Source organism: Ictidomys tridecemlineatus, chromosome 1, assembly GCF_052094955.1.
Source record: "Ictidomys tridecemlineatus isolate mIctTri1 chromosome 1, mIctTri1.hap1, whole genome shotgun sequence".
Classification (NCBI taxonomy): Eukaryota; Metazoa; Chordata; class Mammalia; order Rodentia; family Sciuridae; genus Ictidomys; species Ictidomys tridecemlineatus.
The window spans coordinates 45,785,820-45,805,240 of NC_135477.1; the positions used below are offsets into that span (position 1 = coordinate 45,785,820).

Consider the following 19,421-nt stretch of genomic DNA (forward strand, 5'->3'; position numbering starts at 1 on the left):
TTGCTACTCATACCAAGCCTGTGAAGTAAGTAAAGCAGGTACTGTTGCCCCCAGTATCCAGATGAGGAAACAGGAACAGAGAGCCCAGGGATTTCCTGAAGGTCACCCAGTTCATTAGTACAATAGCTGTGACTGGGGGCCAGGTGTTTCCATTCATCTGCTCCCTGCTCCTCCCTTTTCAGCATTGTTATTGACAGGAACAGCAGTGCCAGTGAGGGCCGGGCAGTGGTTAATGCCCAATATAGACTGAGGGAAATGGGAGGGAATTTTTGGCCAGATTATGACCTCTACCAGGTGCTGGCACTTATCTCTGACCAGTGTTAAAGTCATCAATGAGACTCTATTAGCTTTGGAAGGCTGAGTCCTTGCTCTTAAGAGACTTGTTTAGAAATCATGTGCATGAGTGTGGCCAAGTATGTGTGACAATTAGAACCATTTGTCAGGCAGCTTGTGCCATTTGTCATTGTTGTCTCAAGTTGTTAACTTGAGCAGATTGTCCCCAGGCTGGTCCCTGGGGTGGGAGATTGCAGAGCTCCAGAGGCACCATGATTTGAACTTGCTTTCGATGTCTATGTCGGCAGTGACCCTGATCCCAAAACCCCCACCATCAGCCCACACAGGCTCGCATGCCATCACTGAGCCATCGCAGGGTTCCCTCGTATTTTTCATGCCCAAGATACATACTGTAGCTGTCTTGCGATTTCCATTTCAAACCACCCAGAGGTAGTGGTGGGAGCATAGTTTAACCTGCCCTGGTACCTGTAGCCCCCTGGATGGTGCAGGCTGCTGGTCCTACCTTGGACCCCACTTGGAGATAATCAAATGCATCTTCCCAGCAGCCTCCATGGGGATGACAGGCCATGCTTCAGCTTTTGTTCTCTCTTTTTCAGAGTAATCTCCATAAAGAACTACCACCCGAAGATCAGAATCATCACTCAGATGCTGCAGTATCACAACAAGGTATTACATTGAGAGCTGTCCAGGCCTGAAGCCACATATTGGGGTCCAGTTCCAGTCTCTCTGCCTCACCATACAGATACACATGCACACACACACACATACACACACACACACACACATGTATGTATGTGCATGCATGTATTCATCATGCCACACAAAAGCCTGTTAAAAGATGTAATGTGAAGGTTAAAAAAGCAAAGGGATATTTCTTCAGAATATTTCCAGTGGGTCTCTGGAAGGAAGCTCTTTCATATATTCAGGAAGCATCTATTGAACTGCTTGGCCCAGAAATGTGGATGTATTTTTAGATCCCATCCATACCTAATTCCCAACCACTTCATTTCTATGTATGGCAGTCATTTCTTCAGTCAGTATTTATCGATACCTGCCTTACAATCAGCACTCTGCTTTATGCCCAGAAGAATATCAGTGAGGGAGAAGTCCTGCTTTGTACCCCGAGATTTAGCACTTAATGTCATAGGCAAGTGCTGGGACTTCATTGAGGCCAGGGGAATTTAAAGAAGCCTAAAGAACTTGGGTGGAGGAAGAAACCCATGACATTCTCAAATCCATAATGTGAATTTGCAGAGTTAGTTCAAAGATTGAACAGAGAGTTGGCTACCCACAGACTGAACATAAAGGAACGAATGTTCCTGGTAACTTCAAGTAGGGGTGGATTGGAACAGCAAACATCCACTGGGGTCAGTTTGTTTCCCTCTGATTACTTCCCAATTTGCCCGAGCTGAGAGCCTCTCCTCCTTCACCCAGCCTGTCAGTGAACTCCCCAGAAGACAGCTTTGGGGGAGGGAAGGTGACATCTTGCTCTATTTGATGTAGCACCACTTATCTCCTTAATGAAGCTTCAAAGCTGGAGGCTGCTCAGTACCTGGGGCCAGGTGTCCTGTCTGAGCAGAAATAACTCCCTGCTGAGTTCTGAGGGCAAGAGTGGCCCATCTTATAGGCCATATTCCTACAAAATAGACAGGCATGTGACTCACAGAAAACCCATTCTGCCAAAAGCACCAGCACCATGCCATTATTTCTTAATTGCTGGCAAGTGCTGGCCCATTTTGTTGTGTGGAGGCCCATCAGAGGCCATTGTGAAATGGAGCCTGCTGTCGGTGACTGGCCCATTGCTCAGAACTGCTGCCTGATGCCAAGCATTGCCCAACCCTCAGCAGGTGGCCCTGTTGCAGAAGGTGTCACTCTCCAGCCAGAGGGATGGGTGCTGGACACCCAAGGTCACATTTATTCTCCTGTTTGTCTCTGGAAAACTCAAGGGCACTGAAGAGATAAAATCTAAGGATATTAGTAACACACAGTTGTCAATCTAGAGAAGTTTTTTCGTTTTTTTTTTTTTTTTTGATGGCAGCCCCTGTAGGTGGAGGTGAATTTTATTAGTGAGGCTGTGACTGGTGACAGCTCTTGCCGTAAGAACACTCCTTCTTTCATTTGCAATTTGAAATTTCATTTAGTGTGGGAGTGCTTTAAGAAGTTGTTTAGATTTTTGGCTGAATTTAGATTGAATAGGAAAATTAATGTTGTATGTTTCGAAAGAAATGTCAGTTCCCTTTTCATTTCTTTCCAATGGGTGCTGATGTAGCATCTTGGAGAAATCAAGGAAGATTTCAGTTATGTAGTTCTTGTCAAATTGAAAGCAGCTCAACTGGCCTAAGATCCAGGCAGTACCTGGTTAGTAATCACATGATCATAGCAACCTGAGCATCTTCAATAAACCTCTCCACTGCAGTTATCCAGGAACAATGATGAATACATCAGCAGACCCACTATTTGCTTAAAACTCATTTTCTTTGGAACCATTTCAGTATATTTGGGTTTCAGGATTAGGCAAAATCAGTTACAGAGTCCTGTAAGATTAGTAAGGACATAAGAGGAGGAGTGACTTTGGCACAGGGTATTTTTCCTCCATTATTTCATTTTCCTTCTTGAAGAAGGAATGAAAAGTCCACTTGTCATTTTCTGCCATCTCATTCCTGTAGGATTCCAAATAGACATCCTACACTCTGCTTCACAGTTGGCCTGACATGCTTCTACCTGCCCTTTTACCATGTTTTTCTTCCTCTTCTCTTTCAGTATTTTTTTCCTTTTTTTCTTGGTACCTTCTCTGCACCCATCCAAGGCACCCATAGATCTCTACCTATTGAAACTTGCTTTCAGAGAAGAACTGATATACATGTGAAAACTCATGTCACTATCTACATATTCCAAGGGGTAGTTGATTCCATAATTGAACATCAGACTTGGAATATAAAGAATGTCAATCCCTTATGAGGTAATGATGGTTATATTCTAGAGCTACAGGCAAGGAGGGAAACGGCCTATTTTGTCTCCCTATAAAACTGGCCCTGAGTTTGTCATCATAATAATTGCAGACATTTGTGTCCCATTTAATGATTTTAAAAGAGCTTTGACATCCATTATCTCATTTAGTCCTCATTGTACCATCTGTGCATTGTAGCATCCCAGGGTAACTTCAGACCAGGGGGTCTAAGCTCTGTCATAGGCAAAGCAACTCTGGTGGGCACAAATCATGGTCACTCGGCAATCAGAGAGCTAGGAGACGGAATAGCCAACTGCCATCTTCTCTTAAATGGAGTCGCAGCCCAGTGAATCAAACTGTGGTTCCTGAGTGTGGGCTTGTAAAACAGCTGGTGCTCTCCCAACTGGGTCTCTTCAGTATATCTAGGTTCCATGGAGAGATACTTTCAATCTGGCCATTTCTGAAACAGAAGAAAGATATGACATCTTCTTATTTAAGCATCAATGGCTTGAAGCTCTTCAAGGAAAGGATAGTTTATGAAGACTTGGAAAAGTGTCACTCCTAATGTCTTACCTTATTAATATATTTCTTATTTTCCCAGTGAATTATAGAGCCTTTGTCTCTGTCCTGGAAACCAAGTCCCAGTGGCCCAATGCAGGCTCTTTAAGCTATCTTCCTATCAACCCTTCTGCTTGGGCAGTAGTTGTATTAGTCATCCTTCTGTTAGTAATAAACACTGAATGTGCTAGTCAACATTTTGTCACCATGACCAAAATACCTGACAAGAACAACTTGAAGGAGGAAAGGTTTGTTTTGGCTCACAGTTTCAGATGTTCAGTCTGTGGTCAGCCAGTTCCATTGCTCCAAGCCTGAGATGAGGCAGTGGATCATGGCTGAAGGAGGCGAAGGAGAGTTGCTCACATTATGCTATTCAGGAAGCAGAGTGAGGGAGGAGCCAGAGGGAAAGATATAATTTCCAAGGGCATGTCTCCAGTGACCCACCTCCTCCAGCCATGCCCCACATCCATTCAAGTTGGGATGGATGAATTAGGTCACAACACACATAATCTAATCATTCACCTCTAAATATTCCTTCATGAATACAGGAGGTTTTGGAGGACACCTCACATTCAAACCAAAACACCTGACACAATTTACAAAGAGACAAGTTCTACTAGCTCACTGTTTGGGAGGGTTTAGTTTGTGTTCATTTAATCCTGTTCCTTTGAGCCTGTAGGACAGGATAACATGTCATGATGGGAGCATGTTGTGGAGCAGGAAGCAAAATGGGAGGAGACCCTGGGGTACCGAATTCCCTTCAAGAGCACATCCCCAATGACCTAAAGCCTATCAGTAGGCCCCCGCCTCCCAGAGGTTTTCTCACCACATGGGATCCAAGCTTCTAACATATGTACCATTGGGAGACACTTGAGATCCAAACCATAGCAGGAAGGTAGTTTCCTCTTGTTGGCATTCTGTCTTTCCTTGTGGTACTCCCCCATGATTGAATGTATAGTAAGAGATGGAACTGGGACTGGAATTCATCTTTCCTCATTACCCAGGACAGCTGATAGGCCTTAGGTCATTGGGGATGTGCTGTTGAAGGGAATACGGTACCCCAGGGTCTCCTCCCATAAGAATGAAGTGCAATCCAGTAGCAGAAATGGGGGAAGGTTCTGGTTGTGCTGGACCTGCTATTTCTCTTCTCCAGATCAGAGAGGATTCTCCTCAAGATTCCTGTGGGTTGATGCTAGCATTTGCACACACCCAGATTCCCTCAAATGAAAGAAGGCAAAGTTTCCAGAAACAAAGAGTTTGCATTCCTGGGTCAAAATCCTCTCTTTGCTTCATGCGCACAGATTTCCTTCCCAGCCATTGGCACATTAGCTTCACTTCCTGTCCCATGACTGGTGAAAATATGAAGACCAAGAAAGGAGGCTATGGAATCCTGAAACAAGCTTGACTTTCCTGTGTAATAACACATAAAATATGTCCAAAGAACTCAAACCAGATGGGGCATGGGGGGCCAAGAGTGAAATGCCCGGGTTCATACCCTGGATGATACATGAGGATATGAGGGACTTTCTGGTTTTGCTTGTTTGTTTGAAGATGGTATGGAGTAGTGTTTCTTTAGGGCTGGGACCACCCAAATATCCTGTCACAAACAAGTTCATTACTTATATATAATTTCTTTTCATTCCTCTCAGATGATGTTACTGAAAATGAGCATTTCTCCACTTAAAATTAACGCATTGTCTACAATGCCAGAGAAGTAAAGGGGAAAAGTTTGCATTGTTTAGTCAGAGAAGACTAGGGAGAGGAATGGAATAAAGGGTAGGGTTCATTGTTGGAATTAAGTGTATGATGTGGGGAAGGTCCCCTGGTACTCCACGTGACAGACATCACCATCTGCTGTGGCCCACACACACGACTATTTTAACAATGCTCTCATTGGGGGTAATACTGCCATCTCTCCCAGCAGTAACCACTGCTGGCTTAGGACTCAAAATATTGTCACCAGAGTGGATTTTGCAAGAAGGAATTTCACATGTGTGGTGTTTTTGAAAGTAGAACATGGAACCCTTGGCCTTGCTCATTCTTTCTACGATGGAGTCTTGCATCCTTCTATTACAACTGGAGGGGGTAGCCTCCTTGTGTTTGTTGATGCACAGAGAGAAGTAATTTCATAGCCTTAGAATCTTGGCATGTGCAGGAACTTAGAAGGACTCTCTGACCCAACCTCCCATGGAAAGTAAGAGTTCTTTCTGCAGAGACTTGAGAAATATTTACTAAGTCTTAGGAAAAAAGACCCTGTGTTTTTCAAGGTAGACTTCTCCATTTATTGGACAAATTACACCCTTTAAAAGTTTCTTTATGAAACAAGCCAAAAAAAAGTGCTTAATTGTAATATATACCAGTCAGTCCTAATTCTAGCTCCTGGAAAAAACCTAATCTCAATGTGATAGCACCTGAGGCATTCAGATGGCACTGCCCTGCCTCCATGAGGGCGTGGCCCTTCTTTAGACCTGAGGTTTCTGGCTCTGTTCACTGTTCCTCAAAAGATATTTTCCAGATCACTTATCCCCTCTTGTCTTTGTCATTGTTCTCTGGAAGTCATTCAGCCGATCATTTTTCCCATTTTATATCTGACTATTAAAAAACTGGGTCAGGTTCTCTGGAACTAGTCTGACCCATTCACAACAGAATGAAATGTTCATTTCCCTTGCTTTGGAGACCATTTCTAACAAGCAAACATTGGCTTTTTCTGTAACGTGTCACATGGCCTCTATTTGAGGTTTTAGTTACCCATACACTTAAATTTTGCACTGTGTGTGTGTGTGTGTGTGTGTGTGTGTGTGTGTGTGTTTCTCTCAGGTCTACTGCCAAGTTAGGTCTTCTCATTTTGAATTTATGTAATTGACTTTTTGGAACCTAAATGCCATATTCGACATTAAGGCTTTGTTAATTTTTTTTTCTGTTTGGTGTTTTGTTGATTTTTTTTCCAAACTCTGGAGGATTCCTTCCTTCCTTCTTTCCTTCCTTCCTTCCTTCCTTCCTTCCTTCCTTCCTTCCTTCCTTCCTTCCTTCCTTCCTTCCTTCCTTCCTTCTTTTCTTTCTTTTCATTCATTGTATTATCCAAGACTCTCTGCTTTTTACCACTTGAAAAATAATTACATGAATGTGCCACTGGATCTGACCTAATTGTTGAACAGGACCAGTCTGTCTGCAAGAGTTTGTAGGACATCTACACTATGATTTACTTGATGATTCAGGGTAGTGGTTCTCCAAATGTGGGCCTAGGACCAGCAGCATCAGCTTAGCCTCCCGCAAGTCAGATACGCAAATTCTCAGCTCCACCTCAGATCTAGCAAATCAGAAACCCAAGGGGGTGGGCCAAGATTTTTACAGATCCTGCTGTTGATTCTACTGCCCACTCAAGTTCAGTAGTCACTGATGTAGAGTATTGGGAAGATTTACAAAAACAGAAATCAGTCTTGTGGTTCATTTGAGGAGCCACTTTATGAACAACCTAGCCAGATATCCTGGTGATGAGGGCCTATGTGTCTGTGATAAGAGAAAATTCCCCTGGGCTCTATTTGGATAAATCACAAACCAGAGGGAAGGATTTGGGCCCTTGGATGCAGAAGTGATATTGAAAAGAGACTGAAGTCCAATGAGCAGAAGTTTTGAACAAAACACCAAACATCAGACCAGAGCAAGGGAAAGGAAGAACAAGTCCGGATGACCCTGAGTCCTTGGGCAGTGCTGCATTTCCCAGAAGAGACTGAACAATTGAATATGTAACAAAGTGAGGTCTCATACCTGTTTTTGTTTCCACAGGCCCATCTGCTAAACATCCCTAGCTGGAATTGGAAAGAGGGCGATGATGCAATCTGTCTCGCGGAGCTGAAGTTGGGTTTCATAGCCCAGAGCTGCCTGGCTCAAGGCCTCTCCACGATGCTCGCCAATCTCTTCTCCATGAGGTCATTCATAAAGGTAACGTCTTGTCTTATTAGAGCACATTAGCCCAGGATTCCATTTGTCGTGGGGTTGAGTAGAGAGCACGGCTTAAACTCAAAACAGATCGACAGGCTTTAACCACTTTGGTTAAGGAGAAATTCCTTGTTACGGATTTGGGCAAGGGGCCAGCTCTTTTCAAAATTATGTTTTTATTTTTATTTGGCACATCCACGGCCATTAAATGATTGTTCAAAGCACCATCCTCTCTTTTTTTAGATAAACCACATGTTTATCTATCAACAAAGCCTCCGCTGTTAAAACAAAAATATGATTTATATACATTCCATATGGCACCAGAGCGCCTAAAGAAAAGAATTATCATTTTGCTCTTTTATATCAAGTGGCTGGTGGACCTCTCACTGTGCGGATAAATGCAGACCATGTGTTTGTGCTGCAGCCCAAACCCCAACAACATAATTCATTTATTTATTTCTGCACAATCAAGGCGGCCGGCAAGGCTGACATGCCATGGCTATTTGAAAGGATAATGAAAGGGTGAACTGGGTCCTTTACAAGGGAGTCAGGAAGTCAGGATGTGTTCATCTCCTTGCCCTTTGGTACCCCATGGAAATGACTAGGCAGCCATTTCGCAGTCTCCAGAGTGGCCACTACCTGCTGGCCACTGCTCAGGAGAGAAGAGAAAGGACCAGTTCTGTTCTCAAAGGCCATGTCTGATCAGGGGTGGCTTCCAGGGCATAGAATTTTAGAAGGCTTCTGGAGTGTGGAGGAACAGTCATGCCAGTCCTTATCCTTGGGCTGTTCTTAGTTTAGGCAGTCAGAGTGGCCAACCACTGTGGTCTGCATTTCTTATTTGGTACTGGTGGCAATTAGCTCCAGACCTGGGTTTACATTCTTCTTCCTGTTGTACCACAAGCAGAATTAACACTGGTCAAGGCGAGAAATGAATGAGATCCTGCCAAGGGAGTCAGAAACTCTGAAGTCAAAGGATTGATCCTTTTGTTGTTTTGACTGCTCTGTACACTGCCAATGAGGGAAAAAAAAACTGCTACACCTAGATGGTTGGGGACATGAGGAGGCAGGTGTGTTGGTGCTCACCCTGGGCACCTACGAGGTGTGAAACTTAGAGCAGAGTTTTTTCCTGGGTCTTTACCCTTCACCCCCACCTAATTGTAAAGGGGATTATTTAGCCCATAGATAGCTAGCTTTGCTCTCCTAAAAGAATAATTCATGTTGAAGTCCCTTCGATCACATTAGCCATATTCATAGTAACTGATACGTTGATTTAAAACCTCTTTCTCCTATGCTTATTCTGTGCCCCCCCAAAAAACCTTTTGGTTTTTGATCAACAGAACTCTGAGCTCAGACCCCACTTACAAATGAGGACATCATATTCCTTTAAATGTCATCTTTAATCCAGGCTGTTGTTGTCCTGCATGGATGAAACCGAATGCAGGCGTGCGAACGTCAGCAGCAGGGAGGTCTGTGTGGCTGTATTTAGAGACAGGTCCCAAAGCCAGATGCAGCTGTGTGTCCCAGGACTCTACCCAATGCAGGGAGCCCAGACCCAGGATAAAGGACTGTCACCAAGAGAATTCTGCCTCTTTCAACCAAGCTCTGGTGGTTTTCTTCCAGCAGGGGATTGCTCATGGGACCAAGCATGTGGTCCAAGGAGTTGGGCTTTGCTTCCTCATGTTGATGTGACATGGGCCTTGGCAGGGTCCCACCACAGATGGGGCCACTTGACATGCGTATGTTTTGATTTTGTGGTGCCTGCATGGTAACTAGAGCTGCCTGTCAAGAAAATTAATAAAGTGGATGTGACGTTGATTCTTCAGTGCTATTACAGCAGAGAGAACTTCTGCCCAACTTTCCTCAGGACCCTCATGGGCCTCACCTCTAAAGCCAAGGACGTCCCCTCCAGCTCTGCTAATCCCATTGCCAAGTTCCTATTTAGGAAGAGCCTGTGGGAAAGGCTGGACCAGGCCCTTGTGTAACTGAAAACACATTTCCCTCCCAGGGTTATGTTACTACATTATTTCTGTCCAGGGCCAACTCCCCCATGTTTGGAAGTAGCTCTTGAATATGGCCTTTTGACATTGTAGTGGTCATTGTGTTGGAATTTGCTAAGGTGCATGACCTGCAGATAACCAGGCTTCCCTTCATTTTTTTTTTTTCATCCAGAAGAAGGACAACCTCATTCATTACTCCCCATTTTATATTGTCATTGTCCCGATCCTTATCTCTTTTAGGTCATGGCAAACACCATAAATGTTATTCTCTTTGGCAAGTTGTAGGTATCATCTCTTATTACAGAGATCACAAAGCCCTCACTACTTTTGGTTGGGGATGGGGGCAGGTGGTAAAGGAAATCTATAAATGGATGATTGTTTACAGAAATCACTGCCTTCCCCAATGGCCCTATATCCTATGGTGGAGAATTCAACAGCACTTCCGTAGGGACAGCCAGACCTATTAGTGAGGGCTAGAAGGGAGCAGTTTGGGCAGCACTTGATCCTTTGGGAACACTTAGTATTTCTGGAAGCCAAAGGTAAAGTGTGAGCTCACTTTCTTCCTTGCCCTGGGCAGGTAGTATCTGTTTCTTAACTCTGCAGAATATATTGTACTCTTCTCTTTCTTTCCAAGAAGGAGAAAGCAAGATGGTAACAGCACAGGTATATCACATGGAGAAGCACACAGACTGTCCTGGGCTTTTTAAATATACATACAGCCAAACAGCCAAGACTTCAATTGAGGGTGATAAACTTGAACAAAAGAAAGACTCCTGTCATATAGGCCCAGCCTAGAGGTGTCAAGGACAGAGGGAACACTTATCCCCACCCACCAATGTCATACTCTAAGGGCCCAAGGGTCCCAAGGGCCCCAAGTCATTGCTCCCTAACACCTAGCTCTCATTTGGATTCATTATTTCTGAACTGATTTAAGTAGAATTTCTATATATATATATATATATATATATATATATATATATATATATATATTACTGTTTTATTAGAATTGATATATATTTTTAACACACTTCTTCAGGAGTAGTGAATTCTTTAAGTTTTCTACAACGGTTAAAGATTTTATAAATTCGGCTATTCATCCTTAATTTAGGCCATTTAAACCTCAATGCAAGCCCTTTACAGTTCTTATATGCTGGGATTTACAAATCCATGTTAACCTTGTATCTAATACCTTTAGGAAAGAGAAGCCCATGTTGCCACTGAAGTCTTGCAGCTCAGTAGCTGTTGTTAGTGACAGGCTAAGCATTTTGTTCAATAGGTCTTGTTGTCACCCTTGAGTTCCTTTAAGGACAGCAGGCAAATACCCTAGTGCCTGTGACTTATCTACAAATGCATTATCAACCAGGCCTGGGACATCCTGTTTCTTTACCACTATCTGATCTCTGTCCACTGGATTGTCAGGTTCCAGGGAGAGTCTTCTATAAAGACCAGGGCAATGGAATTACTCAGCCTTTCTGTCACCACCTCCTCCCTGAATCCAGGGCCACTCTTACCTTCTCCCTGGCTTCCTCACTTGGATGCAATTTAAGATCCACTGATTTTTAGCTTTTGATTTTTAGTCTTATTTTGCAAACTTAACTTTCTCTTTAACAAATATGGGGGTTCAAATTGGGGCTCCTGCCATTTTTATGAATTGTGCTATTATTCTTACTAAGATTAGTTCTTAACTAGGACATGATAAATTGTGTGTGTGTGTGTGTGTGTGTGTGTGTGTGTGTGTGTCTCAGTAAGAGCAATTAGTTCTTAAAATTGTTTTTCACTCTGCACTAAAACTTCTAATTTAGCACATTTAAATAATTCTCAGAATTGCCAACTATTTTAACTCTCCTAATCTATCATTTAATACATATACACACAGGTACACACCCAACCTGGAATATGGTATGTACTCCTTAATTATCTACTTGTTCAATAAGTCCGTTATGAGAATGGAGAAAATATGTGATGTGTTTCTTATCTTTTCAATTTATTCCACAAGATTTCAAATTTGTAGGTGAAATGTTAGATTTTTCTTTCACCTTTCTACTTCTGAATGACGAAGTACTAGGGAAGTCCACCCCATGTTACTGAGATTGTAGATTGGCTGAAGGGGCATGGCTGGATGCATAAACCTTTTGTTCATTTTTGCTGTTAATTTATTGAGATAAATTTGGGGCAATATATAGTCTTAGCACTAATCATAACCAAGGGGATCATTTTAGGAACTTCAGTTCAGGCTATATTTACACATATGAGTGTTGCACATATACATGTATAAAAATAATCCAGGAGCCAAAAATATAAAACAAAAAATTTTAATAATTGTCAATGTACACTGATTTTTTTTTGAGAGAGAGAGAGAGAGAGAGAGAGAATTTTTTAATATTTATTTTTTAGTTTTCAGTGGACACAACATCTTTATTTTATTTTTATGTGGTGCTGAGGATTGAATCCCTGTGTCATGAGCATGCCAGGCGAGCGCACTACCACTTGAGCCACATCCCCAGCCCCTGAATTTTTAACTTTGTGCAATACCAAATTCTACATATGCATTATTTCATTTAATTCTCATAATGACCTTACCCAAATGGGACACTATTATTACCCTCACTTTACAGTGGCACACACTTGTGAATTAAAAGAACTGCAGCAATATAGCTTGGAACTGGCAAATTAAGGAGTTCAAACTCAAGCAAACTATTTCAGGTGTGTCCTTGAATATAATACTAAGAGGACATAAATGATAAGAGGAATTTTCAACAAGTGCCATCATCTTAGACCAAGACTTATGAGCTTTCTGGAGTTCACCAACAGAGATTTCATGGGCAGCACCCTCAGGGGTAGGAGGCATGGATAAGCTTCAGGAAACTTGTTCTGATGAGGATGTGAGGGCACATGTTTGCACAGCCCCATTCTGTGGGTCTTGTTCACCCTTCTTTCCAGCCACCTCTGTAAGGGCAGAGGTCACTGCCTCAAGATAGGGAATGGGTTATCTTAGGCTGGACTGAGACAGGATAAGGAATGAATGAGACTCCCAAGAAGGGATTAGCTTTACACATGGCTGTATTCAGCAGGTAAAATTAAGTGGAGTCTAAACCAAGTGTGTCTGAAGCTGGGGATGGCTTAGGTCACTGCTCCTGAGATACAGTAAGTGCATTAGGGTTTTCTAGAGAAGCAAATGTGCATAGAGTGTGCTTGTGCTGACATGCATATACAGCCATGTGCCACACAGAGGCATTCAATGACAAGCTGTCTATGTGATAATAATCTCATAAGATTATATTGTCTAGTGATATCATAACCATATTTGTACACCTAATCACCTATTGACTCATTTGTCAGAATGTGTTTCCCTTGTTGAACTTGTTGAACAAAGCATGACTTTATGTGCGTGCACACACACACATACACATAAATACATATATCTATTTTTATCTATGTATCTATGTACATATATTTTAGCTATCTATAATTAAGAGAGGGAGATATTAATTATAAAGAATTGGCTTATGGTATGAAGGTTAAGTCACAAACTCCACAGACTGGAGACCCTGGAGAGCTAATAATACAAGGTTGGTCTGACTCTAATGGAGAGTCAGGAGAGTTGATGGTACAAGTTTCAGTCCAGATCTGAAGGCAGGAGACTCATGCCCCAGTTAAAGGCAGTGTAAAGCAGAGCCAAATTCCTCCTTTCTCCTTCTTTCTGCTCCATTTATGCCTCTATCAGATTGCATGAGGCCCATCCACATTGGAGAGGTGATCTGCATCACCCAATATGCCAATTCGGATGCTAATCTCATCCAGAAACATTCTCACAGACACACCCAGAATAATGTTACCAAATATCTGGGCATCTCATGACCTAGTCAAGTGAACACATAAAATTTACCTTCACAGCAAGCAGTGCTTGTTATCTGGTGAGGGTAAGCTCTGTGGACCAGGTTGGAAAAGGCATCCCAGAAGAAGAGCTCAGAGAGCTCAAATCTCTGTTAGGCCAGAACTGCAATTGATAAGGCTGAGATGGAGATGGCTCTTCATTTCCAGGAAGGAATAATGATGGTACAAGATTAGAGGGTTAGATGGTAGAAGTTAGTAAGATGTGAGTTGTTGCTTGACCACTAGCCTCGGACAGTGTCACCCAAACCATGAATGGCATCATATCAATGGACTTCTGCACATATTCCTCACTAATAGAAAGCAGCTTCCAATACAAGAATATTCACTTGGGAATATCAATTATTCTAATAACTTTTTGATACATAACAACTGATACCTCTATTCAGAACCTAGCACCATCTATTCAACTGCTGCTCAATATCTTCATTTGAATGTCCCATATCTTCTCAGACTTAACATATCCATATCTTCCATTTCACTCTTTGCTATTAGCATTGCCGCCCTTTCCCATTGCTCAAACTAAAAACTTTTGAGTCATCCTTGATGCTCCAGTCCTCTGAGCACTACATTAAATTCAGCAGGAAATCTTCTTGGTTCAACATGCAAGCTATTCCAGAATCTGAGCATGTCCCATCAACTTCACTGTAGCTGCTAGATCCAAACCACTAGGTGTCTCTGAGACTATCACCTCAGCCTTCCCAATGCTCTGCCCTCACTCCCTCCCTCCAGTAAAGCATCCAGAACAAATTTCTCAAGCATGAATCAGATTCTTTCATACCTCTGCATGAGTCTCTCCACTGTTGTCCCACCTCACCAAAATAAAGTCCTTACTGGGTCCTAAGCATCAGTTTCCTTTGACCTTGACCTAGATGACCACCTGTCCTCAGGGCTCTCCTGCTTCTCCTGTCAACCACAGTTCCTTTGACTGGTCTAGGTGCTGTGGTTCCTTCTGACTGTCATGTTGTTTTCCTAAGTAGCTGTTTGGCTTTCCTCTGTCAAAAACCTTTTTGTCCTTGTGTAAGTTTAATTTCCGAGTGAGATCATTTTTTTTTAAAAAAGAGATTCCATTTTTAAAAGAGATTCATAAAAAGATATAATACATACATACATATATATACACACATATATATGTATGTATATATTATATACATTATCAGTATCCCCAGGAAACCCCTGTTGTTTTATGTTAGGTGACAGAATCTGTTGTTTCTGGATTATCTTGGGGAAAGTTGTTATTTCCACCATATCGAGTCCCTCCAATTTATGAAGAAGGTTTACCATTTATTGAGGAACATTATGATACAAGAGATTTCCTGGAAAATGCAAGAAGATCAAGAAAAAAGGTGACTAAGCTTATAAAGATTTCTGAAGTTTCTGGGTGTCTCTTAGACAATAGATGGCCTACTTCTCCATATTCTTTAGGAAGGCTGTAGATACTCTTGGCTTCCTGAGGTGATTAAGACTCTGTGTGGAAACAATTTCCAAATTGCGTTTTAGAAATCGGCATCACCTCCATATCCCATGCATATGCATTCTCATCTACACCCCTGGTGACACCCATGGCATTCTTGTTTATTGCCCCTTTTCCATGAGGCAGCTGAAGTATTGTGAAGCCAGGGGCTACTTGCTAAAGCCTCAGTACATAGAACAACAGCAGACTCCTAGGAGGAACTCGGTGTTTATTGAATAAATGAGTGAAGAACCGCCTTAGCCTAGGTGGGCTAGCCCCATGGCGAGGACAGCTGGGTGGGGTCAGCACCAGAAGGAACTTTCGATTTGGTAAGATTCTGGTTCCGAAGACTTCTTCCTTTGCTACTGTATGTAGTTCTATTGCCAAATTAAGGAGATTTGACTCAATGTAGAAACTTGAAAGCAAAGCTTTATAATCTTTGGCAAGGCTTTCATGGAGGCTTGTTAGATTTGGGTATAAACCATTTTGACTGCCAGAAAATCCAGTCAGTGTGTTGTTTAAATTCACAAATCAAAATAAACACCCATGAATTGAAATGAATTTGCTAAACCTCAGTATCCCATTTAGGTCACTGAGCACCCTCTTTTCTTCCTCCTTGAAACTCTGCAGATCAGAGACTGTGACACAGGATGTCCTCTCCTCCAGCATCACTGGTTTTTCCCAAGATCACTAATGTCCACCTGGAAATAGAGCAGATTCCCCAAGAACTATTTCAAATAAAGAGAGAAGTAATCCATGAGCTATTAACAGGGATTCTGTTCCCCCCATGGCCCTGGTAATTTCTAGAACATTGAATTAAAGAGTTCTTAGACCTTTACAAATTCTCAAGGCAAACATTATTAGCAAAGAGAAGCCCATACAGCATGTTTGAAGATTGCCAGAAAATGTCAATGGAACTTCTGAATAAAATAAAAGAAGTTCAAACTCTCTCCACCCCCCATCTTCTCCTCTTCCCCTTTCCTCCCTCCCCCTAACATGATTAGAAAGTCATTTTATGTGTCTTATATGTTTGGTCAATCAAAGGCAAACATACATGATTGATAGTGACAGGGAACACATTTAACTCATTATTCTTTACTTTGCAGCAAAATGATTTGTGTAAACTGTCTGCCTAGCATTAAAGGTAAAACAAACGTAGAAACCCCAAAATGTTATATTTTAGTCTAATATTTTCCTTTTGGTTTTATAGCTGTAATCACATATGGATTCTTTTACTTGGCTCTTGGCATGGACTAACAAAGCAGGAGGCTGTGCAGAAAGATTACATAACATACAAACAGACCCTGGTGCCCACTGAGATTGGAGCCATCAAAGCTGCTCCAGTCTGGATGAAATGTTATTACCCAGGGGAAGCTATGGCTCTCCCTGGCCCTCATCAGCTGGCAGGACACTGTCACTGATGAGAAATAAGTGCCATCTTCTTAAACAAGCCTTGGGTCAAATATCAAACTCGGCTCTTTCAGAAATAATTGGCTTTAAATGAATCGCATACATTAAATACACCTGAGCATCAGGGGCTGTGTCCACTTGATCTCACCAATCTTCTAGCTTTTAAACTTAGGTTTTGTCCTCTACTCATGATTGTTCAAGAAAAAAAAAAGAAATAAGAAGAAGAGGAAGAAAGAAAAAGAAATCTCAAAATGCTATTAAGCTATAGGGAATAGTATCTCAGAGTCCCTTAGTCTGTTGGTTATGGATAAAATGTTACCAAGTGTGGATCTGGCCAGAAGGACAGTGAAAACTTGGAGACAATTCTGGACATCCAGAAAGGACAGAATTGATTTCATACAGTATGTATTTTTGTCAAGGATTTAGAATAAGAGTGCCCTAGGTTTGCATAGCCCTTTTCAGTTTATAAGATATACATTTTTACTGAAATTTTTTTTATTTGACCAGATACACAAATATGTTACTGAATATTACATGCAAAAAGTACCAAATGCAAAATAGCTGGTGTCTCTGACCCTTCCTCAACTGTAGAGTAGAAAGAACCAGGACCCATTTCACCAGCTCTTTTGGGGAGGGAGAAATCAGAAGACTATGCACTTCTTGCTGTGCAGTTGGTTGGGGAGAAACAGAGCTGGAGCCACTGAGTTCTTGGGGTCTGAGTTCAGGGTTTTCCCACTAATACATATTGATTCCCCTAGAGAAATGCCTAAATTATACATAAAGCTTGGTTTATGTTCAATGCCTTCTAAGACTAGAAACCTTTCTGCAATATTTGTAAAAGTAATATCCTACATTTTCTGCTTACCACACGCCCAATTATGTGATATATATGAAATACATTCTGTCACATTCTACCCCATTCTGCATTCATCCGAGAAAGACCCAGGCAACTGGGCATGGTGGTGCATACCTGTAATTGTAACAGCCTCAGGAGGCTGAGGCAGGAGGATCTCAAGTTCAAGCTCAGCCTCAGCAACTTAGTGATACCCTGTCTCAAAATAAAAAGGGCTGGGGTGCAGCTCAGTAGTAGAGTGCCCTGGAGTTCAATCTCTAGTACTAAAACATAAATAAATAAATAAACAAGTAACCCAGGCAATTCTAGCTTCCTAGACCATCATACTGTCCACCAGGAGAGGATTTGTTGCTCACGTCAGGTGTGGCAACTGAGCAGAAAGGAAGTTGGTATTTGCTGAGGGAGATATTAAAAACCTTAACCCTGACTATTCATAAGAAACCAGAGTGAGCCAGAGTGCCCCGTGGTAGACTTATAGCATAGGAAAGTTATCAGTAAAGAAGAGGCAAGATCCAGGAGGATTAAGCAGTGTTGACAAAAGGAAGAAAGGAAAATTCTGGGAGAAAAGTATCCTAGTCCTAATGCTCACAAGTTCCTTCTGATCATAATAAAGGTATTCAGGTAACTCAGTTGGAGTCCAGGCAGTGAAGCTTTGAGGTGATGAATCCTCAAGATTACTAGAAAAATCCAGTTGCATTTGCATAGTGTTTCTTTGACCATTTTCTGCTATAGGAGAATGTTTCAGGTATGTGGACCTACTAAATTTGCAAAGGACTATAACTATCCAGGTATTTTTTCCTTTACCTTTATTTTTAAACTTAATACATGGGACATGTGTTTGTGTCTTATGTATATATACAGTTCTATGCCTTTGAACACGTGTGTAGAGTCACACATCATATCACCACAATCAGGACACAGAAGAGTTTTAGCCCCCCCAGTTTCCCTCCTTCTCACAGTCAAAAAAAGTGAGACCCCCACATCCTTGGCTCCTGCTAACCATTGATCCATTCTGTGTTTCTGTGATTCGTGCTTTCAGATCTGTCCTGTAAGTGGCACCATGCAGCAGGTGATCTTTTGAGAGCGGCTTTTTTTCTTTCGGCATAATTCCTTTGCGATCAGCAGGGTGATGCATGTATCAATTCTTCATTCCTTTCTATTACTGAATGATACTGCATTTTATGGATGTGTCAGAGATTGTTTATCCAAACATCCACTAGACAGTATTTAGGTGTTTCTAGTTAGGGGGTATTTGTTTTGATATAAACATTTGTGTAGAAGTTTGTGTGGACATAAGTTTGGATCTCCAGGGTAAAGGCCTAGAAAAAGGATTGCTGGTTTATAGAGCAAGTTTATGTTTAACTTTAAAAAAAACAAAACAAAACAAAAAAAAAACCCTGCCCAAGTGTCTCCTAGAAAGGCTTTGCCATGGATCATCCCCATTAACAATGCTTGAGCGCCTCCTGCTCTGCATCCTCGTCTGCTCTTGACATTGTCAGTATTTTTTTTTATTTTAACCACTCTAGTAGGAGTGTAATGATATCTCATGTGGTTTTTAGTATGCATTTCCCTAATGGCCACTGATATTGAACATCTCTTCATGTGCTTATTTGCCGTCTGGTATCATTTTGGTGAAATGCTTGGCCCATTTTTTAATTGTGTTTTTGTTATTGTTGTTGTTCTTCACTGTAGAGTTTAATAGTTCCTTGTGTATTCTAGATATCTTGTTAGATATAGGATTTGTAAATTTTTTTCTCCTGGCTGGTAGCTTTCCTCATTTCTAGAGGAAAGTTTTCAATTAAAAAACAAAAAACACCTGCAAGTTTTACTCAAAATGTTGAAAACAGGGTTATAATATGACCCAGCAATTCTACTCCTAGGTATCTACTCAAGAGAAATGAAATAATACATACTAGTTCTCTACAGTTGCTATAATAAGTTGCCACAACCCTAGTTGCTTAAAACCACACCAATTTATTCTTTTCCCTTTTCAGAGCCCAGAACTCTGAAAATGAGCTTCCCTGGATTGGCGTCTAGGTGATGGCAGGCTGGCTCCTTTGGGCGGCTCTAGAGGAGGATCTG

The 19,421-nt window shown here is 41.8% G+C and overlaps 1 protein-coding gene across 35 annotated transcripts in view; it reads left to right on the top strand.

The window, feature by feature from the left end:
* The window catches only part of Kcnma1 (potassium calcium-activated channel subfamily M alpha 1), a 708,132-nt gene that overhangs the window by 511,979 nt on the left and 176,732 nt on the right, over window positions 1-19,421 (top strand). For all 35 annotated transcript variants that reach the window (XM_078039512.1, XM_078039502.1, XM_078039518.1 and 32 more), the window contains 2 exons: window positions 891-960; window positions 7,583-7,738. In XM_078039512.1, coding sequence (XP_077895638.1) covers window positions 891-960; window positions 7,583-7,738 — 226 coding nt within the window. The remainder of the gene's footprint in view (window positions 1-890; window positions 961-7,582; window positions 7,739-19,421) is intronic.